Source organism: Rosa chinensis, chromosome 2 (genome assembly GCF_002994745.2).
Source record: "Rosa chinensis cultivar Old Blush chromosome 2, RchiOBHm-V2, whole genome shotgun sequence".
Taxonomy (NCBI): domain Eukaryota; kingdom Viridiplantae; phylum Streptophyta; class Magnoliopsida; order Rosales; family Rosaceae; genus Rosa; species Rosa chinensis.
In genome coordinates, this window is record NC_037089.1 from 57,817,648 (window position 1) to 57,842,221 (window position 24,574).

The 24,574-nt window shown below is 36.1% G+C and overlaps 1 protein-coding gene across 3 annotated transcripts; it reads left to right on the plus strand.

Moving 5' to 3' along the window:
• The first annotated feature begins 5,399 nt into the window (after positions 1 to 5,399).
• LOC112189006 (ABC transporter G family member 29) lies at positions 5,400 to 16,636 on the plus strand. Of its 3 annotated transcripts, none has more exons than XM_024328260.2 (22): positions 5,400 to 5,544; positions 5,904 to 6,288; positions 7,094 to 7,303; positions 7,721 to 7,805; positions 7,950 to 8,109; positions 8,208 to 8,284; positions 8,672 to 8,725; positions 9,302 to 9,392; positions 10,546 to 10,847; positions 11,437 to 12,035; positions 12,313 to 12,473; positions 12,624 to 12,733; positions 12,833 to 12,986; positions 13,076 to 13,231; positions 13,307 to 13,482; positions 13,588 to 13,920; positions 14,017 to 14,391; positions 14,484 to 14,617; positions 14,698 to 14,925; positions 15,052 to 15,223; positions 15,404 to 15,658; positions 16,087 to 16,636. In XM_024328260.2, exons 2-22 carry the CDS (start codon positions 5,918 to 5,920, stop codon positions 16,357 to 16,359), a joined length of 4,476 nt encoding a protein of 1,491 aa, XP_024184028.1. In that variant the 5' UTR covers positions 5,400 to 5,544; positions 5,904 to 5,917; the 3' UTR covers positions 16,360 to 16,636. The 3 variants fall into 3 exon arrangements, with proteins under 3 accessions (XP_024184028.1, XP_024184027.1, XP_024184030.1); XM_024328259.2 differs by having other exon boundaries at positions 5,400 to 5,540; XM_024328262.2 differs by lacking the exon at positions 5,400 to 5,544 and adding an exon at positions 5,671 to 5,828.
• Positions 16,637 to 24,574: the final 7,938 nt, after the last annotated feature.

A 24,574-nucleotide genomic window follows, 5' to 3' on the forward strand; every position in this document is an offset into this window, starting at 1 on the left:
GTTGCCCAGTAATTGTTATTTCAATGAAAGTGCATGTTCGATAAGGCAGAAAAAAGACGAGAGAAAAGGAAATTTAAACTAATCAAAAGGGGGTAAACTTGATGTGGCCTATAGCAGAGTGAATTTTAGCTTAAATAGGTTGTTTTTCGATATCACATTGTTTCAAGCTATTTTTATCAGCTGGCGTACGTGATAATGTGATATAGAGATCTGATTGACTTGCAATTAAACTGTTAGTTTGACAAGGATAGTCAATTTCTTTTTTTTTTTTTCTTTTTTTTTGTATTTTTGAAAAGAGGATAGTCTATTTCTTAACCGTTTAAGTATTTATGTGTTTTTTTCTTTCTTTTTTAATCGAAATACCTCAAGCAATTGCAATACAGTTACTAGCTAACATTTTATCTGATTTTGTTTACAGGATTTTATGTGTAGAATCTTCTATCCTGGCTCCGAAAATGCTCTGCCTATCTATTTTTTGTCCCTCAAGTTTCAACATTCAAATTTGGAGCTCTAATTTAAGTAGCTAAGAAATGGACTCATAATCTATGTCAAACTAATGGTTTTAATGACTTAATAATACCCCTCCATGACGCAGGCGATTAGATAAACCAATTTGCTAACCAACTCAGATAGTTGAATGAGATTTCCACATCTACCAATTTAATGACTTGATCACGTCTTAAATTCTTAATGACGACAAGTTTTAGATCTGCTAAACCGACTTTTGGACCCAAGAAATCAGCGGTCAGTAAAATAGAAATAAAGCCTAGCTGAATGCCTGAATGACACTGTAAGTTACCATTCTAACTTTTTTCTCTGAATTAGTACTACAAATATTAGGGGAAGGTGAAGGTGGACCTAAATAAAAACAAACCAGTCTATTTTGCCTTATTTTAACAGCCCCAACATTCTTCTTCGGTTGGGGTTGGTGGTGACCTGGGATTCTGGAAGAAGTCCAGATAAGAACTTGCGTGACTGATTTTCTATTTGATTTGGAATAATCTTAAAGTTTCCTAGCAAAGCTTGCTTGTTTAGTCCTAATGGGAAGTTTTAAATTCAACAAATCCTTAGTTTATCATTGAAAAATGTCAATGCGATGTTTCTTATATATTGAAGTCGTTCTTATGCACCATCATGCTATTTACTTTTATATTGTTCAAATTTACTGGATATGCATAAGGGAAAAAGTTGTTACAGTACGTATCATTCAAATAAATTACTTGACTTGCAATAATTTTGATATGTTAGGCATTAATAGTTTTAGGGGTGATTCCTTGTAATTTTATTCAGCATTCGAATAAAAATTTACTTGACTTGCTAATGAAGCCATTGAACAGATACTTAATTTTTGACTTTCACATTACAGCTTACCATTCATCATTACTTCATGAAAGATCGATTACTTGATTAACATTGTAGACTAAATGTCAAATAACATTGTAGACTAAATGTCAATTACATAAAGTCGTTGCTATCACATTCCTTAATTTTCAGGTTAAATTTAGCTTAATCAAGAAGCTTCTTGAGTATACAACAGATGCAATTAAGAATGAGGAAAGCCCCTAAAGGAGCTGGTTATCCTCTCATCTTTCTCCTCGTCCCTTGTATTTGCATCTATGAATTTGTGATGCAAAAAGTTGTACAATGAGAAAAGTTTCTAACCCGGCTAAATCAGTTCTAGTGCTTCTAAACTTTAATATTGAACTGAATCGTTAAGTAATAAGTGTCCCTATTGTAGTGATTGGATATGGACATGAACTAATTAACTCTAACTCCAATACTTTCAATTTTATTTAGCAAAAGATAAAAAATAAAAAAAAAGAATAAGATGTTGCTTATGGTTTCAACTATTAGATGTTTAGCTATGTCTGAGTAGATCACTTCTGAAAATTTTCTTTCAAGTTGCTAATCACGCGTTAAAGTATTGAACTAAAACAAATCAATAGATGAACTAAATTTGTCAAAGCTGAATCTTTCATATTCATAAATGATAAATCACAATTATATATAAATGCCTTAACTATTTTCAATTCTGTTGAAAATTTTCAGAAATGATTTACTCATGAATAGATAAACATTTAACAGTTGATTTGTCGAAATATGATTGAAAAGTAAGTCTCACAACTATTGATTAGAAAGTTTTCATGAAGCCCTCATTTTTTTCGATGATTATTTTAATAATGGTCTTCATTAGGACCCCTTTATTTTTATGTTTGTACAGTGTAATTGTAGAGAAATTCTTCTAGCAAGTTAACCAGTAGAGCTAGCAGATGTCAACTGTTGATATTTATAGGCAACATTTTTTTAAGGGTTAAATATTGTTTACTCATTATACTTTTGCCCAAAAAACACTTCAGTTCCTCGCTTTTTAATTTCCCACGTTTAGTCCCTGTACTCTCAAATTTTAAACCAATAGGTCCATTCTGTTAGTCTCTGTCCAAACTCTCTGTTAACTTGCTGATGTGGCAATCATTCTGTGAGACATTATACCCTCACTTTTTTTATATTTAAATTTTATTCTTTTCTCTCTTTTTTTTTCTTTTTTTTTTTTATCAGGTTTATCTCTTCCCTTTCCCCTGCAGAAACCTCAGCAACCTTCCTCTCCTCATTCAAATAAATAAAAACCCATTGTCAAATGCTTCTCTCTCCCATTGACAAAAACCCGAGAGGAGACGGAGCTCCATGCCCCAATCATCTACAATCCATGAGCTCCATCCAAACCCAGTACCATCAAATCCCAATTTAAGGCCAAACAGCTCCATGCCCCAATCCCCACCGCTATCACCAATGCCACTACTCCGCCACCCAAAACCATATCCGAAATGAAAATCTCCCTCTTCTCTAATAGAGACCTTAGTCCATACTCTTCTCAATCTCTGCTTCCTGTACTCTCTTCGACGTAGGCCATTAGAAAAACTTCAAATTACACTGCCAAAATCAAAGAACAAAAATTGATCAAAACACCTAACTTCTAACCAAGATCAAAACTTGACCACTCAAATCGAACACACATGCAGATCGGACTCACTTGGGGTTGGGCTTGGAATGGGAAAGATTGGCATACATGTTCTTGGACTTGAAGCTCTGCTGTTAAGCAAGAATCGAGTAGAGAAGAGAGCGATTTCCCGTTCCGGCGGCAACCTCAACGTCCTCCGCTACCTCCAAAACCACAGCGTTTTCTCCCAAAAGGTGATCCGTTTCTATTTGGCGAAGATCGTCTGCGCGCTGGAGCACTCCACAGCATGGGGATCTCTTACCGGGATTTGAAGCCGGAGAACATGCTGATCCAACAGTCGAGTCACTTGACCCTCAGGGACTTCGACCTTTCTAGAAGCCTCAAGCACCTCCACAGCCGGAGATCCGCCGCAAGAACTTCACGCTCTGGATCCGCTGCAAACACCGCAAGAACCTCAAGCACCTCAACTGCGAGAGGGCCAACTCATTCGTCGGCATCGAGGAGTATGTGTCCCCTGAGGTCGTCCGCGGCGAGGGTCACGAGCTTGCTGTAGACTGGTGGGCCTAGGGATTCTCACCTACGAGTGCCTCTATGGGACGATGTCGTTTAAGGGGAAGAGCAGGAAGGAGACGTTCCAGAACGTGCTGACGAAGACGCCGGAGTTGGCAGATGAGGTTGTGGGCCGGAGAGTCGGGTCGGAGTAATTGGAGTGGGATTAGACAAAAAAAAAATTGGGAATTTGTTTATGGAGAGAGAAGAAGAGATAAACGGGAAAAAGAAAAAAAGATATTTTGATTGGATGAAGAGAGGAAAAAGACATTTTTACCCTTGATTTAACGTCAAAATCAGACGGATTGACCTATTGGTCAAAAATTGAAAGATAAAGGACTAAACGTGCGAAATTAAAAAGTGAGGAACTGAAGTTTTTTCGGGCAAAAGTACAAGGAGTAAACAATATTTAGCCATTTTTTTAATATCAAAAAATTATAGTTGATGTTATTCAACCATCCATACTTATTGGTGCAAGTGCATGTTGGTGCATTAAATATTGTCTTTTAAATGGTTAGCTCACATTTTTGCAAGCAGTGCGCTTTATTTTTTGATTTTTGTGTTTGCTTTAAAGAAGAAGACCCACATTAACTGCATGATGTACTAGATCATTTTTTTTTTGTTACTAGATCAGTTCTTTACGAACAATTCTCAGGTTCACCCATTGGGTGAATCAACATATTCACTTTCTCTTGTGATTAACGCATAATAACTTTATAATTTTCTAATCCAACCATTCATGTTGTATAATGTAATACAAAAATTAGCTTTGTAAAAAATCAATCAAATTGAACCTTTTAATTATTCATTTCTATGAAATACATGGACGGTTCATCATAATAGCAGTAAGTGTTGTTAGAAACGTCCATTTGTTTGATTCAATTGATTTTTTACAGAGATGATCTTTAAAGGCTGATTTAAGATATGGACCGTTGGATTATAAATTTATTAAGTAAAAGTGAGTTAATCTATAATGGGGGTGAATATGCGTATTCACCCTAAGGGCAAGGGCGGATGCACATAGAGCCCAGCTTAGGCACTTGCCTAGACTAGATTTTTGAGTTTACATAGATTTGGTATATGCAAGCTATGTGAAAATGGCAGAAATATGGTAAAATAGGCAAGCTTGGTACTGAATATATCCTTAATAGGTTTGGCATAGGCAAGCTATATATGTGAAAATGGCAGAAATAAGGCAAAACTGGTAGAAATATGGCAGAAACTGGCAAAATAGGCAAGCTTCGTAGGATATATTGACCTACTGAATATATTCTTACTATTTACTTTAAGTCTTGCCTTACCTGAGAAACATTTCTGGATCCGCCCATGCCTAAGGGTGAATTTAAGAATTGTTCATTCTTTACAATGACAGATTTAGTAATACTGTTCAAACTTTAACTTTTGTTATAAGTAATCGTCAACCACTTTGAATTGTATTACGTTCTCAAAAAAAAAAAAACTTTGAATTATATTCTCCATATTAGTAATACCGTTCAAACATTAACTTTTGTTATAAGTAATCGTCAACAACTTTGAATTGTATTACGTTCTCAAAATAAAAAAAAAATTTGAATTGTATTCTCCGTATTATTAGTAACAATTTATTCGATTTAATGAATTCGTACTAGATTTCCAAATCTCATGTTGTAAATTGGGAATGGCATGCATGGGCATGATTATATGAGGAGCCCACATCACTCGATAAATAGAAATTCAAGAGGAAGTGGGTACGGCCGATTAGCTTTGAATAATTGTTTATTTGTTAATGCCATCCTCAAGTCCTCAACTGCTGATATTCTGTATATTTTTGCTCAATTATTTTCTTAAAATAAGATTTTTCTCCCTCTTTAGCTATGTATAAATAGCCACATACTTGCTCTAAATGAGATGACTCTTCCCCCAGCCCTTTGCTTCATCACTTTCAAAAGCTCTCTTCTAGCAAAAAAGGAAGAGAGATGTTTTAGTTCCAAGCAGATAAAACATTCAAATCTCCACCAACCCATTAATTCCTTCCTCTATTTCCAAGAGAAATTGAGTAGGTGCTTTTCCGTTCATGTTCTTCACAAAAAAATTCAGAAAGCGAAAACCATATTCAGTCTTACTTTTGTGCATTCTTATTATCACGTTCCCTCTTTCATTTGTTGACAAGCTCACATCTCCTCCTTTTGAAAATTCTTTCAAACAAACTTCAATTCTTCAAATAAAAACAAAATGCATGTAATGCATGATTTTAACCACCATTTGCCTAAAACGCTCTGTTTCTTGAAACACTAAAACTCAATCGTCTCTGCAATCAAACAGAGACTTGAGCATTCTCTCTTAAGTAAATTCCGACTTCTCTTCCCTTTTCATGATCTGGGTACGTCCCATTTTTGTCTAAACTCATTTTCTTTTTCAGGAAGGTGATTAAAAATGGAGGGAACAGAGAGAGTAAAAGCAGGTACAAATCGAAGAAGCAGAAGCAGAACTCCTAGTTGGAGCATGGAGGAAGTGTTTGTGAGTGCCACGCACTCTCGAAGAAGCAGTAGAGCTGAAGACGAAGAGGCTCTGACTTGGGCTGCCATTGAGAAACTGCCAACATATGATAGACTAAGAACAGGGATCATCCAGTCCATTGTGGAGAGCGAGAATCCTCGAAGGAAAAACAACAAAGTGATGCACAAGGAAGTTGATGTTCTGAAGCTTGATGTAACCGACCGTCAAGATTTCATTGACAGGATTTTCAAGGATGCAGAGGAAGATAATGAGAAGTTCTTGAAGAAGTTCAGAAGCAGAATTGATAAGTAAGTTCTTGTTTTATCTTTTATCTTTACCATAAGAATATGGGAACTTAACAAAAATAGCATCTTTCAGCCTTTCGACTTTTAGTCATCTTTTGAAGAAATTTGAAACGTAACCATTTTGAGGGGTTCAATCATGCTCGAAGTAGTTCCAGCTCTCCTTATCAAGAGTTTGAGACGTAATCTTCTAAAGATATTTACCAAATTCTTAGCCAAATGGTTTCCTCCAATACGTCTGCAGCACATTTTGTTAGTTACCTGATTGCTATGGTGCGTTATTTATAATCGGGGATCACTTTCGTTTAACTTTTCTGCAACGTCCTGGTTAGTGTCCAAATGGAAACTTAAGATGTAAAAATACAAGCCTAGCTGCTTAAGTCGTTATCTCGGCGAGGATCTTTGCAGGCATGGCAAGCAAGCCTAATAACCATCAATGATCTATACAATCAGCAATCTTTATAATATATAATATATTTTACTTTTCTAATAAATTATGTATTTATCTTGGTTTGATAGATTGTTTTGCTCTATCTTGTTTGTGAAAACTTTGGATTTGTTGAACTATTCTATTTGTATAGTCACTTTCTCATACCTCTCTCTTAATTTAAAGGCCCTTGGTCTCTTTCAATAATTTCTTCGGCGACAAACATATTAGGTCAATAAAAGTACTTTCCGGTAGCTCCTTTGTTGTAAAGGGAATCAACTTTTTGGACACTAATACTACTTGAATATTGTACAGATAAATGGTACATATTAGTAAATTATTAGTGAATTGATATCTTGTCGTTGTCGTTGTTGTGATTTGCAGGGTTGGGATTAGACTTCCCACAGTGGAAGTTAGGTTTGATCATTTGACGGTCGAAGCAGAATGCCATATTGGTAACAGAGCTCTTCCCACTCTCCCAAATGTTGCTAGGAACATTGCAGAATCAGCTCTTGGTTTGATTGGGATTACAACGGCTAAGAGAACAAATCTAACAATCCTCAAGAATGCCACTGGCATTATCAAACCATCGAGGTATAAATATAAATAAATGCAGTGCACAGTGATTTGGATATAAACAAATGAAACGCTTATACGTCATTTAGGACTCAAAATTTTGAGATGTATTTCTACATCCTGAAATTTCTATTGTTTAATGATCATGGGTGTTTAAAGTTCAACTTTCTTCCATTATTTGTTTTAAACCTTTTTTAAACATAAAGGTGGTTTAAGTGGAACCTTTGGCCTACTATTACAAATCTCAATAAATTACAAACTCAACTATGGGGTAGTTAATGGAACACAGCTTATCTATATGACGATATGTGAGCTAGTTCCTAATTAAAGTTACCTTTGTATTTGTTCTCATAAGTTATTGATATTCCATAAAACAAATTTTTGTTTTCAGAGAAAATAACTTTTTAAATGATTAAAGTTATTGTATTTTTGTAGGATGGCTCTATTATTAGGTCCCCCGTCGTCAGGGAAAACATCCCTTCTGTTGGCACTAGCTGGGAAGTTGGATCCTAGCTTGAAGGTCAGTCCCTCATCTTGTGGGTGTGCCGAGTGCTTTGAGCCTTTGAGCCTTTGAGCATACATCTAATAATTCCCAAAACACTGTTAATACTTAATACTGTTAATTATCATTTCGCTGTAAATATATTTTCTTTTTATGGAACAGGTTAAAGGAGAGATCACATACAATGGGTATAGGTTGAACGAATTTGTACCACAGAAGACATCTGCATATATTAGCCAAAATGATGTTCATTTAGGAGAGATGACTGTCAAAGAAACCCTAGATTTTTCGGCAAGGTGCCAAGGGGTTGGTACTCGATATGGTAAGTGGTGAACCCAACCACAATTGACCTATGTCTTTATTTATAAAGACTTGTGGTAATGAATTTGGTTAACCTAAATTTATATTGTAACTATGTAGAACTTCTGTCTGAGCTAGCTAGAAGGGAAAAGGAAGCAAGAATATTTCCCGAGGCAGAAGTTGACCTTTTCATGAAGGTAATTCTAGTTCAAACTTCTGCCCAATTTAGTACTATTCTTTTGTCGATCAAGTATTTTATATGTTATGTTGTTATATATTGTCCATCAACTATATATAGATATACAGATTTGCTAAGAACAGTTTTAAGGGATTGTGAGGAACAAATACATCTCAACTACATGTATTAATTATAGAAGTAGAAATTATAACAACTTAAAACTGTACATTTATTTTCAGCCATTAAATTCACTTGTCCCTCACAGTCCCTTAAAAACTGTCTCTTATATATATATATATATATATATATATATATATATTAAATATGGAACCCAACACGCTGGACAGTCTAGCTGCATTGAAAGAGAGAACTAACCTATCTAAGCTTTTCTGGTTTATATATTCAGGCTACTGCAATGGGAGGAGTTGAGAGCAGTCTCATTACCGACTACACTCTCAAAGTAAGTAAATAAACTGATCCCTAATCTCAAAATGAAATCAACTTTGTTTCTGAGAAAGACAATGGAGATTGTACGTCACTAGTTTCGATTCCGTAGAATTAATGTCCGATCAGTTCATATAGTTCGATCTGTGTGAAAACTTTTCCGGAAAATTAATTAGATCGACTATAATTCAAAAGTACAACTTACTACTCACTATCGTCAACATCGCATTCATAGATATATACAAATCCACGTTGTCTTTCTGCCACCATTTTCTTCTCCTCACCAACTTTTGCAGAGTCCACTTTGCTGACCGCTGTCTGAAACCGCCACTTTGCCTTTATCTTTTTTTTTTTTCCTGGACTTGGTTGGTGGCCGACCCTTTTCTGATGAAAAAAAAAAAAAATACTATATGACCCATACAAATGTCTCTTTCGTTTTCTCAGCTAATACAGTGATCTAATGCACATTACTTAGAGTTGATGAGAGCATTTCAGCAATTCATATTTAGTTTAATTGAAGGAAAGCTGCTAGTGAAACTACTATGAGTGGTAATAAATCTTATAACTCTATAATTTATGTTGAATGGAACAGATTTTGGGGCTTGATATATGCAAGGATACCATTGTTGGAAACGAAATGCAGAGAGGGATTTCTGGTGGCCAAAAGAAACGAGTAACGACAGGTCAATTAATTTCCAATATCATTCTCACTTTTTGTGTACTAATCGAGCAACACTGCTTCTCAGATATTGTGTCATGGTTCCTAATGTCAAAGATACATGTGATTGGCCGGTGCACTTTGAAATTTTGGGACTTGTCTAATTAAGAAGCACCTACTACAACCAAATCTTTGAATATCTCGATCCTTTTCTATAAAGAGAATTTAGGACACTTACTAGGTCCAATAGATTATCAAAAATGGCTACAGGGAAATATATAAATATTAAACTAATTAAGTCATGTAAAAGGACTTGACGAGTTATTATAACCGGCTCGGAGCCCAGATGCTAGTTGGGCTCCTACCAATGCCTGTCTCGGGTAATAGGCAGTCGCGTAGCTACAGTAGGGCTTCTCAGTTTTTGAAATTAGAGCATGATTGGCTGATATATGCACAATTACAAACATATATTATATTTAATACCATGTTTGACCATTCTGAGTTCTGACATAAAGACAAAAAATTATTTTTAAATGCTTTGGCCCATTCACCCACAAGTTTTGACGGATTCCATGATAGTCTAGGTTTTTAATATATTTAATTAGTCCTATATATAATCCTATATATACACACTTTATTCATACCACAATAGTTTAGGTAATTAATTAATGAATAATCATTTAGTTCTATATCTATATAAATTTAGGTATATACACTTTGATTTTGTGTCCTGTTCGTTCTCTCTACGCCGTTTTCTCTTGCATTTTTTTTCTCGAAGAATTCTTCTTCTCCTTCTCAGTGAAACAGCAAATTGTCTTTAAAATTATGAAAGCCTTTTTGAAGAAATGTCATAAAAGAAAAGCGTGTTTGTTTAGTATTATTATTTAAATTCTGACCCTCCTAATTAAGATTTCTGGCTACGCCACTGGTAATAAGGGCAAACGGACGATCATAAAGTTTCTAAGTCGCAGGGACCTGCCAAATACTCTTTGCAAAAAAAAAAAAAAAACACAGTTATTGAACATAGTGTTATACCGGAAGGAAAAGAACACTAGATCGTTTCATCCCTTATTTTTTTTTCATAATTTCGGTATCTTTCAAGTGCAAAAATATGACATTAATAAACATTCTTTTGTGTATCTTGAGTCTTGACAAGTCAAAATTCCACTGAAATGCAGGTGAGATGATTGTGGGGCCTACAAAATCACTATTCATGGACGAAATATCAACCGGTCTAGATAGCTCCACCACATTTCAAATAGTGAAGTGCTTGCAGCAAATCGTGCACATCACTGAAGCTACGATCTTCATGTCGCTACTCCAACCTGCTCCTGAGACGTTTGATCTCTTCGATGATATCATTCTTTTATCGGAGGGTCAAATTGTCTACCAGGGACCGCGTGAGAACATAGTAGGGTTCTTTGAGAGCTGCGGATTTCGATGCCCCGAGCGAAAGGGAACTGCTGATTTCTTGCAAGAGGTAATGTCGGGATAGCTAGGTCTAACTTTACTACTGATACCATTAGTGTGTGACACATGCATCTTTTTAGAAATAACTAGCAGGGGTTAGAGTTTTTACGAACCTATATGTAACTTCAACATGCTCACATCACATGAATGGTAAACAGGTTGGATCAGTATGTCTCAGAACAAATAACTTAAAATTGACACTAGAAAATTGTTTAGCTAATATCATGTCCGAGTCCTGTCATAGTTGTAGGATTACTCATACTATCTCGTTTTCAATGCTAGATCAAATGATTTTTGGGGTTTATAACTACTGTTCAAGTGATGGTTTTATGTTAAATATAAAGGGAATTTAATTTGTCATGGTTTACTTAGCAACTCGAATCAGGCACAATTGTAATATTAATTAGGTCAGTGGTGATCTATTTAACTTGATATAAATACGAAATGACACTATTAACACGTACGACAGTGAATAAAAATTACTAGATATTAGGAGTCCTAATGTTAAGGCAGACCACAGTAATAGTCCATTAAAATATAATTACTGATCCAATTCCATCTTGCCTAGATACTAATGGTCTCTTTTCAAAATTTTTCAGGTTACCTCTAGAAAAGACCAAGAGCAATATTGGGCAGATAGAAGCAAGCCATACAGATACATATCAGTGACTGAATTCTCAAACCGATTTAAACGCTTCCATGTTGGCATGAGGCTTGAAAACGAGCTCTCAATCCCTTTTGATAAGTCTCGAGGCCACAAAGCAGCTCTAGTATTCACAAGATATTCAGTATCCAAAATGGAACTTCTAAAGGCCTGTTGGGACAAGGAATGGCTACTCATAAAGAGGAACTCTTTTGTCTACATTTTTAAGACCGTCCAAATAATTATAGGGGCGTTGATAACCTCGACTGTGTTTTTGAAGACCCAAATGCACACCAGAAATGAAGATGATGGAGCAGTATATCTTGGTGCACTATTATTTACCATGATCATTAACACGTTCAATGGTTTTGCTGAGCTCTCGATGACCATTGCAAGACTACCTGTATTTTACAAGCATAGAGACCTTCTTTTCCACCCTGCTTGGACTTTCACTCTCCCAACTATCCTGCTCACTATTCCTATATCCATTGTTGAATCCACAGTTTGGATGGTCATAACATATTACACCATTGGTTTTGCACCTGAAGCTAGCAGGTACTACATTCTCTGCTTGATTTCATTTCTATATGGTGGATAATGTTCTTTATCCAGATACCTGACGCAATAATCAGACTACTAATAATCTGGATTGATGGTTAACAACTCAACATCTTGATTAGTTATTATCTTTGATAATTTGTCTATACCCCTTTTGTTTTCCTTTATCTTAGAGCATAAAGGGTATAATTTGAATGTGTGATGCCCTTAAAAAACTGTCACAATTGCTATCACTTGTTGAGATCCTCATTGCAGCTGTCAACAATATTTGCAGGTTTTTCAAGCAACTATTGCTGATATTTCTGATCCAACAAATGGCTGCTGGGATCTTCAGGCTTATTGCTGGAGTCTGCAGGACCATGATCATAGCAAACACTGGTGGGGCTCTCACTTTGCTCATGGTTTTCATGCTTGGAGGTTTCATACTACCTAAAGGTAAGTATGAACTGAATATCCTGTCCTCTTTTTAAGGAGTTCAAACCAAACCAAAAGGAGCAATTTAGTACTTTACTGAATTATCAATGACCTATGAATTATCAATTTAGTAATTTAGTACTTTACTGAATTATCAATGACCTGTGACAGGCGAAATTCCAAAGTGGTGGCAGTGGGGTTACTGGGTTTCACCTATGACCTATGGTTTCAATGCTATTGCTGTAAATGAAATGTTTTCTCCCAGGTGGATGAACAAATGGGTATGTTATGGTTAACCTGCATGTTGTTCCATAGACAAGATAGATTTTTTTGACCAAAAAGCTATTGCTTCTGAATTAATTGACTTTATTTTGCTGCAGGCTTCAGATAATGATACCAGATTGGGTGTGGCAGTGCTTCAAAACTTCGAAGTTTTCCCTGACAAAAACTGGTTTTGGATTGGCTCTGCAGCTCTTCTGGGGTTTGCAATTCTCTTCAACATCCTCTACACTATAGCTCTCATGTACCTCAGTCGTAAGAATCAACATTCTTTTCTTATGTCTAACATGGAATGGAATTCTTAGTTTATTTGGTGACGACTTTTCATGCTTTTCTTTCAATAGCTCCTGGAAAAGCACAAGCTATTATATCTGAAGAATTGGCCGAAGAGATGGAAGGAGACCAAGAAGAATCCAGGGAAGAACCAAGACTTAGAAGGCCCAAGTCAAAGCAAGATTCATTTTCTCAGTCATTATCATCTGCTGATGCAAACAATTCAAGTAAGAAGCAAAGCAATGCTCTCTTGTTTTTAATTGTGAACACAAGTGTTCTTATTGGACCTAAAAATCTTTCAGGAGAAATGGCAATCCGGCGTATGAGCAGTCAATCCAATACCAGTGGACTAAGTAGGAATGCTGATTCTTCCCTAGAAGTAGCCAGTGGGGTTGCGCCCAAGAGAGGAATGGTTCTTCCTTTCACTCCTCTGGCAATGTCCTTTGATGATGTTAATTACTATGTGGACATGCCTCCTGTAATATTTCGTTCCCCTTATTCACTCTTTACTCTTCAACGCAAGCATTATATTGAAGTTCACTTTCCAACTTCACCACTTAGCTAACTTGGTTAAACATAACAGGAAATGAAAGAAGAAGGAGTGAGTGAGGACAGGCTGCAGCTACTTCGTGAAGTAACCGGTGCTTTTAGGCCTGGGGTCTTGACTGCTCTAATGGGGATCAGCGGGGCTGGAAAGACAACTTTGATGGATGTCTTAGCAGGAAGAAAGACTGGTGGTTACATTGAAGGCGATATTAGAATTTCCGGTTTCCCTAAGAAACAAGAAACCTTTGCAAGAATTTCTGGTTATTGTGAACAAACTGATATCCACTCACCCCAAGTCACTGTCAAAGAGTCGCTAATTTACTCAGCTTTCCTTAGGCTCCCTAAAGAAGTCAGCAAACAGGACAAGATGGTATAACAATGACTTATAATACTTCTCTGAACAATGTATGGATTTAAATGCTAAATTGCTAAAAGTACATTTTCTTTGTTTCATTTTTATTTTCAGATTTTCGTCCAAGAGGTGATGGAATTGGTCGAGCTAGACAGTCTCAAGGATGCTCTGGTCGGGCTTCCTGGAATTACAGGGTTGTCAACCGAACAAAGAAAGAGGTTAACAATTGCAGTTGAGCTTGTTGCTAATCCCTCAATCATTTTCATGGATGAACCAACATCAGGTCTTGATGCAAGGGCAGCTGCAATTGTTATGAGGACTGTTAGAAATACGGTGGACACTGGGAGAACAGTTGTCTGCACTATTCACCAGCCTAGCATTGATATATTCGAGGCATTTGATGAGCTTCTACTCCTGAAGAGAGGAGGACAAGTTATCTACTCGGGACCATTAGGCCGCAATTCCCACAAGATCATCGAATATTTTGAGGTATTCATCTTCCTAAACTTTTCTTTATCTTACCTAGTAATTTGTTAAAGACTGCATGGTGATCTAATTCCACACTCACTGACCTATGTCAGGCTATTCCTGGAGTGCAAAAAATAAAAGAAAAGTATAATCCAGCCACATGGATGCTTGAGGTAAGCTCAGTAGGAACTGAGGTCAAGCTTGGAATGGACTTTGCTCAATACTACAGATCATCTTCCTTGCACCAGTAAGTGGAAAACAAATAATTTTCTACTTATAAGTAATAACTTTCAGTCTCCAAAATCTTATATAAGATCCTATGTCCAGGAGAAACAAAGCTTTAGTAAAGGAGCTAAGCAAACCATCTCCAGGAGCAAAAGATCTCTATTTTGCTACTCAGTATTCACAGTCATCATTACAACAATTCAAATCATGTCTGTGGAAGCAGTGGTGGACTTATTGGAGAACTCCTGATTATAACCTTGTTAGATTCTTTTTCACCTTGGCTTGTGCTCTCATGCTCGGAACTATGTTCTGGAAGGTTGGCACTAAAAGGTATGAGCTTATCTCTTCTGATAACAAGTTCAAGCTTCAATCTGATTCTTTTGGCTGGAAATAAAGCTCTTGAATAGTAGTTAACAACTTAACAGAGCACTAAGTTATTTATCTTTCCATATTCAGGGAAAGCACTTCTGATCTGACCATGATTATTGGGGCTATGTATTCTGCTGTGCTGTTCGTTGGAATTAACAACTGCTCCACAGTGCAGCCAATAATCGCCACTGAAAGAACGGTATTCTATCGAGAAAGAGCTGCTGGGATGTACTCTGCATTACCTTATGCACTAGCACAGGTAAGTGGCGATATACATAGACATGCTAGAAATCTAGAATCTCTTGGAAGTGAGATATCGATATCCCCACCTTTAGATATATTATTCATCCAATTGTTATATACTTAATATATACGACTTACTATGGTGAATTGTTAATTATTTTGTCATTTGATTCAATTTGAACCATTCAAATTGCAGGTTATTATTGAAATGCCATATGTGTTTCTTCAGACCACATATTATACGCTGATAGTGTATGCCATGGTGAGCTTTCAATGGACAGCAGCAAAATTCTTCTGGTTCTTCTTTGTCAACTTCTTCTCATTCCTTTACTTCACATACTACGGAATGATGACTGTTTCCATTACTCCAAACCACCAAGTAGCATCCATATTCGCTGCAGCTTTCTATTCACTTTTCAACCTCTTTTCCGGTTTCTTCATACCAAGACCAGTAAGTTTTAGTACCCTTCTTTTCGGAATCTTCCACAAGCAGCTAGTTTTCAATTTAATGATAAATGCATGTTCAAGCTAATTGTAGTTGGGAGTGTTTTTATGGGAAATGCTTTGGTTATTCACAGTAAACGTTTTGTACAACATGTTGGAAGTGGTTTTGCTTATAAAGCATGATAACCAAATCACTTCTAGCTAGTTCTACCAAATGCTACCAAATGGGTGTGTTTGTCATTATCGCGCTTGAAGCATTCTAAAAGCATTTTAAATATGCATGTTATGAACGTAATTCTCTAATTTGGAAGAGTGATCCACCTATATAGGTGGTTTTCACCCTTACTAACAATATGTTCGACGCTATGGTAAAGAAATGTGGTATATGTTTCATTTCTATGTGTTGACACCAATACTTTAACTTCCAATTTTCAGAAAATACCGAAATGGTGGGTTTGGTATTACTGGATATGCCCAGTAGCATGGACAGTGTATGGATTGATTGTATCACAATATGGTGATATTTTGGACACCATTAAAGCACCTGGGATGACACCTGATCCGACTGTGAAATGGTATGTAGAACACCATTTTGGATACGATCCAAACTTCATGGGACCAGTGGCTGGAGTTCTGGTTGGCTTCACACTCTTCTTTGCTTTCATGTATGCTTACTGCATAAAAACTCTCAACTTCCAAATCAGGTAGAAGAATTCTTGTCACACGGAGTCGGATTACAAGAAGTGAAATATATGTAGGTGTAAATACATGTAAGAGTTTGAGTATATTTACGTCTGCAATTCTATAAGCCTTGAATTGTTTTTCTAGGATAGTAAGGGTATGAACTTAAAAATGTCAGCGATTGTTAGAGATGGTTATGATGTTGACTTTAGTGTATAGTTTGCATCTGAAATGTCAAGGTTGTTGCTTAATTGTATTGTATTTGTATTGCCATCTATCAAAGGAGAAAATTTTGTTAAATATATGCAAATTAATATAATTATAGCCCAGATTCCCGTTCTCTCCGATCTTCAATACTATTATTTCTACAGCCTTTCTGAATATAATGAATCAAAAGTGAAGATGTGATGCCTTGATGTGAACTTGGAAGGGCCTTCAATTTCATGGCTACAAGCCCTCATAGAAGATGATCTGTTCAGTGTGAAAGAGCTGATGAATTTCGTAGTGTATTTCTCATCGATAGAATCAGCTCACTGATAGAAGAAAGTTTCTAATTAGGTCATATTTTATGAAAATTTTCATTTAATCAATAAGTTTTTAGGCTTGGAAGGAGAGAAATCAAAGGCTTTGGACTGGTCAATTCATATCACGAACACATATTTTCTATCAGATTCGTAGTTTTAGGTCAATTTAGAGGTCTGTTGCACCTAGACGGCTAGACGTGTGAGTGTTGGAAGACAACGCAAACCTTGGGTGCCCCCTCCAGTTGGTTGGTTAAAGGCCAATTTGGATGGGGCCTTCAATTAACTTACTCAACTTACTCATTGTGGATGTTCCCTACATTATCTGCTTTCAAGGAACTAATATCACATAATCTCATATTTAATTATAAAAAAAAAAAAAAAATTTACTCATGGTGGAGTTATTGGTGTAATAATGTGTGATTCTTCTGGTACCATCATGGGAGTATTGTGTCTTAAAGTCACTAATGTGCTCGCACCCGACATTTTGGAAGCATTAGCAGGTAGAGCCGCTTGTGAGTTGGCATCAAAGTATTAGTTGACTCCTATTGTTTTTGAGTTAGATTGTTCTAAGTTGGTGAAGGCTTCGAAATTTGATGAGGAAGATGGTTATGGTTTTGGTAGAATTATTGAGGATGTCATAGATTTTTTACATGCTAAAAATCTTATCAGACTACACTTTTTACACAACATTTTTTTTTCCATCGTCTGTTGATTGGATCTGCTTCATACAACCGGTTTAATGAAATTCAGTTGTATAAGGACGTTAGAAACAAACAAAAAAATTGGTCCAAGGTACAACACTTATAAGGATTCGTTTGTTGTCTGAATGAAAAAAAATTAGGCAGCACATCTCCTTCCCACCTTTGCTCACATTTGGACCGAAATATTGATTCACCTTGTACAACAATATAGTTGTTTATGTTGTATGAGAGTAAGTTGAAAAATATCATACAACACTTTTTTTTTGTGCAAGTTTGGAAGAAGATTAGATGTACCCCAAAATGAGAGTCATTACCCCCAAAACGGCCATTTTTTGGGTGAAATGCTAGAACATGATTGCAAGTTCCTACAACAAAATGAACTATTTCTGTTGTGTGAATGAGAAATGCCTAGCCTAAGCGCCAAAACTGACATTTTGATTGCATAGGCGGGAAATTTCAATCTTTTGTTCCCTCAGTTGTGTAGCTATTTAGACAACGTAAATGTATCTATATGTTGTTTGAATAATAAAAAATAAAGACAAAATTAATGCTTAATGCCTTAGATAACTGAGGGCACACTTGCCATAGCCGTTTTTCATGTCTGAGAGAACAACCCCGAGCTTTTCTTCACCATCTTCTTACCATGTTTCAAGTTTGGATTAGGGTTCTACTCGATTAGGGTTCGAGTTAGGTTCGATTTGGGGGTTTGGTTCTCACTAATCAAGTTGGGTTCTATTCGATTAGGGTTCAAGTTGGGTTCGATTTGGGAGTTTTTCGTTTTGCTCAAAAGGGGATTGAGTTATCACCAATCCAGTTAGGTTCAAGTTGAAGGAGAAGGAAAGGGGGTTTCACGGGTTTAGGGACTGGTGCCCAAATCCATTCAATTGTTAAGTTAAATTCGAGATTTCATTGCTTTTGTTCATTGTCTTTGTTTGTTTGGTACACAAATCCACTTCGGGTTTTAAGTTTTGTGAAGAAGTTCATTATCTTTGTTTGTTTGGTGCTCAAGAGCATTCAATTGGCTCAAGTTTATAACCACTTCTTTGTTGTTGTTGTTAGTGCTCAAGGTTTACTCCGTCTGAGTTTTCAGAGCATTCGTCCTTTACATCCCAGAGCTATACGTCCTTTGCATTGATGCTTGATTGATGATTTTTTTCATCTGTGAGTGGCATACTTATCATTTCTGTTGTTGCAAATTGTTGATGCCAAAGAGGTTGTAGGCAACTTGGGTGGCATGATTTCTTTGCGTTTATATCTTCCACTGATATTCTTAGCAAATGCAGTTCATTGTGGCACACTGGTCAAGTCTCTTCCGGGTTTCTTTGGTGAACTTCCTTTCAACCTCTATACTAGGTATGTGTAATTTTGTAAGATGGGTTTCTTTGGATTCATAAGATTTAGGTACTTTGGTTGCTTGCATTTATCTAATTACTTATCCTCTCATCTATAATTACCCTTGCATTTGGATGGTATACCACTGTTAATGGATCAGAGATGTTTTACTACTTCATTGAGTCAGATGGAGACCCCAAAGTAGATCGTTTGTTGCTTTGGTACAGTGGAGACCCTGGTTTCTGGTTTTAATGGCCTCATTTATCAAAATGGTACTGTCTTTTTCACTCTCGGACTACATTCACATACTGGTAACTGTAATTGCTTAGGAAGAAAAAAGAAATAACTCTCAATCTCTCAGTTTATATTTTGTGGAGGTCCTTTGGATTTCAACCTTACATAGGATGAAGGAGGTAGTTATTACTACCCATACTCATGGACAAAGGTTAGTATCTTCCCACGTTCCTTAAGCTTCTGTTATATTGATCTTTGTTTTGTTACAAAATTGATGTATTTTTTTTTTTGGGGCTTATAAAACCAGCCATTTGTGTGATACATATCAGGAAGAGTTGTACCTCACAGCTTATATAGAAAGGGATGGTAAAGGTTCCGACAGAATCCATAACATGATGTGGAAAGTGATGATCATTAACATCCCCAGAAGAAGCAGTTCTTTGAATTCTAATGGAGAAGAAGTCAACTTCCCTGACAAGGCCAAGGTATGCATGGGCAACTAATAATGAATGACTTTCTTAACCCTCTATTTAGCCAAAAAAAAAAATTAATGAATGACTTTGTTTTCCATAATTATAATTTTTCTTAGAAATATGAATAGGAAAATACTTCAGTACATTAATGTATTGATACATCAAATAGACTAGGTTCAATACATATGTATACTAGCTCGGTACAAGGGTAGACTAACTCCATAGATGTCTACCCATGTACTGAGCTAGTCTACCTCTGTATTGAACCTAGTCTATTTGATGTATCGGTACATTAATGTACTGTAGACTATCATATATGAATATGGTTCCTAAGATGTATTCATATGGTGAAGTTACTAAGTAGGTTGCGTTCTCCATATTTGCTTTTGTTGCTTGGGTATTGCTCATATAATAGTAATAGATTATTGGTGTATGATTTCAAGGCAAACGGTGGATTGCAGGAATATTTGTATCCTGTCAGTGGTGCACTACTAGAGAAAAGCCATTCAGAGACGAAATCAATTTGTCTCTAAAAGCTGAGAATTCGTCCCAAAAAAAAGTTTGAGACAAAATCATTTTGTGGCTAAAGTCGTCTCCTAATACTCGTCCCTAATTATTAAAGGCAACGGTTGATAAATTCTATCTCCTAATGTATTTAGAGAAGAAATTAAAATTGTCCCCAATTTAACAAAATTTCATCCCCCATTCTCATTTAGATTGGCGGGAAAATTAACTATAAATGGTGCCAATCAAACGAATAAGGGACGAAACTCATTCCGTCTCCTTATTTTGAAATTTTAAATTATCTTCAAATTTAATGGCGCCAATTAGACAAATAAGGGACGATTAAAAAATACTGGATTCATTTAAAAAAAAAAACACTGCATTTGACACAGATTCATATACAAATGAGCAAATTCATATACAAATGAGCAAAGACAAACTTCAACTCCATTATTATAGACGGCAAAAGTTCAAACACAATAAGACTGCGGCTAATCATACAATGTTTATCCGATCGCGAAATGCATATCTAACTAAGTACATTACTACATTTGCATATGCAAAACTTGAGGTATCATAATCATTTATTCTTGGCAATGAAGAGACCCCACTTCTGCTCTCTAGAGTTAGTCCTAACCAGCTTTGCCTTCCATCCACCATGTCATTGTACATAGTCCTCCTGAACATATTTTGATTGCAAATAATAAGAATTTCATGAATGCATAGAACTGTAATAACATATCAGATGCCCAGAGAAAACGAGGAAGAAACTCACCTTAGAAAAGTCCTCAATGAATGCATCCTTCTCCTTCTCAACAGCATTTAATTCCCGCTGCAGTACTTTTATGAACTACATGTGCCAGAAAATAATTTGGTACAAGTTCAGCAGCCAACTTATTAAATATGTCATTAATGGCTATAATAGGTGGAAGAGTTGTCAGTATTACAGTATCTAACTAGAGGGCAAAAACCAAGATTATAAAAGAACTGGTAGTAAGTAAAACATTTCAAAATTTCACTTTTCACAGCTAGCATTCAGTTAAACACTTTCTATTGTTCTGTATAGTATATAAGTTCACTGGTTGAACACACAAAATAATTTAATCAATTTGAAAAAGCCTTTACAAGCTTGCATAATACAAGAGAAAGACATAAGAGAAACAAGCAATAATGAGAAGAGGTTTTTCTTTGCTTTTAGGTGCCTTAGTGGAAGGGCAAACTCCATGGAGATCTTTTAATATGTTTGATAACTCTTGCACCATTTCCTGAAACAATTTTGCACCTAACACAATAGTAACAAAAGCAGATGCCACCATATAGTAAGAACAATAGTAACACACTAAAACAACATTGCGATATTCCACTGCAATAAAAGGAAAGGAAGGGAAGAGGGAATAAAATGTGCAACCTGAATCCATTTCACAATTGGTTTTCCAGCACGACCAGCAGAGTGACTGCACAGGGCATAACCAAGCTAAATAAGCACTTAGAGAACAGAAAAACAATCATCGAAATAAAAAATTCAACATAACTATGAACTTCATAGTGACTTCAGACCATAAAATGAAAACTCACTTAAAACTTTTTGCCAAATTTTGACAAAATTCTTTGGCAAGCACTGCGTCTCCTGACTCCATCACCAATTTGTCCATTCTCTCCATCTATTCATTATGGTGAAGATAAATAAAGAGAACTCTCAATATACAATCTCAATATCAGAAATTGAATTCCATTATGGCATACAAGTCAGTAATTGTCTAAAAGACTATTCATATAGTCATATAAGAATTTCAATTGAATGATCATACACCATGCAAAGAAAAGGACCACACCCAGATAGCCAACAATGCCCAAATTTTCAATGAATGCAAATATCAAACGATCCTAATAAAACCCAGACAGCTTAAAGATAAAGGAATCAAATTTAACACAATAAAAAAAAAAGGAGAGCTTTATACAAACCTCGCCCTTTGTGAAGCCAACGAAGAACTCCCTCTGTCTGGGACTAAGGCCATGGTCCATATTACTCTGTCTCTCTAAAACCCTAATTACAGAGTTTGATTTTTTTCTTTGTTCCCCAATCTTGCTTCCTCCTGGAAAACAATTCAACAATTGAATGAATATTCAATTTGAAAAGACCCAGAATCTAATGGCCAAAAATCCCAAAATATTCAAGATAATCAACATATAATTATAAATGATTAAATGAATAGAGGTTCGAAAGAAAGAAAGAGAGACTTACTTCCGAGTTTTCATCGATCAAAGGGGGGAGAGAGAGGGATAGATTGGAGGAGAGGGGAGAGAGAGAGTGATGTTGGGACTGCAAAGTGTTGCCGGTACTGGTGAGAGGAGAGACGAGACAGTAGAATTGTCATCATCGTGTTGTCAAGGAGAGATAGATGGCGAGAGAGAAGGGATATGTATGGGTTGAAAATATTATAGATCGATCGACGCCCAGCGCTCGGATCGCCGAAACCCATAACGATTTCCTCCATCGCCTAGAGCAAAATCGAGGCGGTGCCATCACGCCTAGCACTTAGGCGCCGTCAAGCGGCCTCACAGATCCTCTTTTGTGTTTGTCTGGTGAGATTTCTATCCTCCTATCGTTATCAAGTTTAATAAAATTTATCAAAAAGAAATTACCTTCAATAAAAAGATCAAAATATATCTTTATTTTAATATTTTTTATTACTTGTAATTTTACGTGTTTATCCTTTTTCTTTAACGTGGTTTTCAAAGTACATGTATAAGAGGTATTTACGTAAAAAATTAAGTTTTGGCTAACAAGTACTTAATTTTTAATAGATAAAACAATTAAAATAAAAGAATCATAATACCCTAAATACACTAAACTCTTTTCATAGAGGAGACTCCTGCTATTATTCAGGACGTTCTCTACGAGGATTATTGTAATTGTTCTAATGTAGCGCGAGGTTCAGGTTTTATGTCCCCCCCCCCCCCCCCCCGATGCAAAGTTCTACTATTAATATAATAAATGAAATCGGGCGTGGGGCTGAGCCTCCAAGTTATGCTGGGTTCCAAACTTCTTTAAAAAAAAAAAGATCTAGAATCCGGATTTTCAAAAAAGTTCTCTTAGATTCTTAGTAGTAGTCAGCAATGCAGTTGTCATCTAGTCGAGCCTCTAACCTTACTACGACATCAACAAACAAAGATTAGCAGTACCAAAACTAAAAAAAGATTGCAATTTTGCAAGATTGAAAACCCTAATTTCAGATTTAGGGTACTAAGTGAGGAAAAGAAAAACTAAGAGAGGCGACATAGATGAGAAGGGTTGCATAACAGAGACACTACTACTAGGAGGTATTGGTGTTTGGAGGTTCGTATGGGGAAATCAAAGGGCACTGATCGTCGAATGGTTCAAAGAACTAAGATAAATGGAGTGGCTAAATATATGTTAGATCAAAACTGCATCGTTTCAATTCCAATAAGTTGCTATACACTATTTACTTTTGCCAAACCCCGTCCAGATGAAAGGTTACAAAAAAAAAAAAAATTCCTCTAACAAAATTAGAGAAGAAATTTTTCTCTCCTAATTCTTTTCGTCCAAAGTTTGAAATTCGGTGCAACTAACCGCTTAAATTTTATCAATTATTTGCAAAATCTAAAACTCATAAGAGACAAAAATTAAATTTCGTCCCCAATTAAATTTTGGAACAAATATTTTTTGTCTCTAATTAAAGTTATTTGTCTCTGAATTGCGTCGAATGAAGAGTTTTGAAAAGCAAAACTTTTAGGGACAAAATTATTATTTTTGTCTCTAATCATGTGTTTGGGGGACGAAAAGTTGGTCCGTCCCGAAAAGATTTGTCTCCAAATGGGTTTTCTCTAGTAGTGGTGGTAAGTTTAACATTTTTTTAATAGACTGTTATCTTTGATGATATGCTGATTGGGTAGTTTTTCTTTGCATTATGTTCGCTCAAAAATAGTCTCGGCTACGTGTCACTTGGACGATGGCTTCTTCGGCTTACACATGTACTTCTAGAGTGGTGACGTGTGAGCGGGCGTGCTAACTCGCAGCCGAGAGGTCAAGTGAGGTTTTGCTCTGTTTGTAGATCTTGCGCTGACCTAACTTCTAATCAACTAATTGTGGACCGAGGAAGGATCGATCTAGACCGCGAGGTTCTCTCTGCCTTGAATGTAAGGACTTCAGCACGGATTGACCTTACCTAGCAGCAGTCTTCATGCTGTGTAACTTGTTGATTGAGATGAAAGTGAAGTGATGATGATTCTTTTTGTGATTTTGTATAAGGTAAATGACGTAAAGTAAACAACACCAAATAAATAACATAAACGAAAGTGTAGGTAAAGAAAGTGCATGAACGTAAAAGTACAGCAAATAAAATACAGGAAGATAAAGAACAATAATATAAACTGCAGGAAATAAAGCACAGACAAAGTAAACAACGAAAAGATAAATTGCATGAATGTAAAGAACAACAATGTAAAGTGCAGG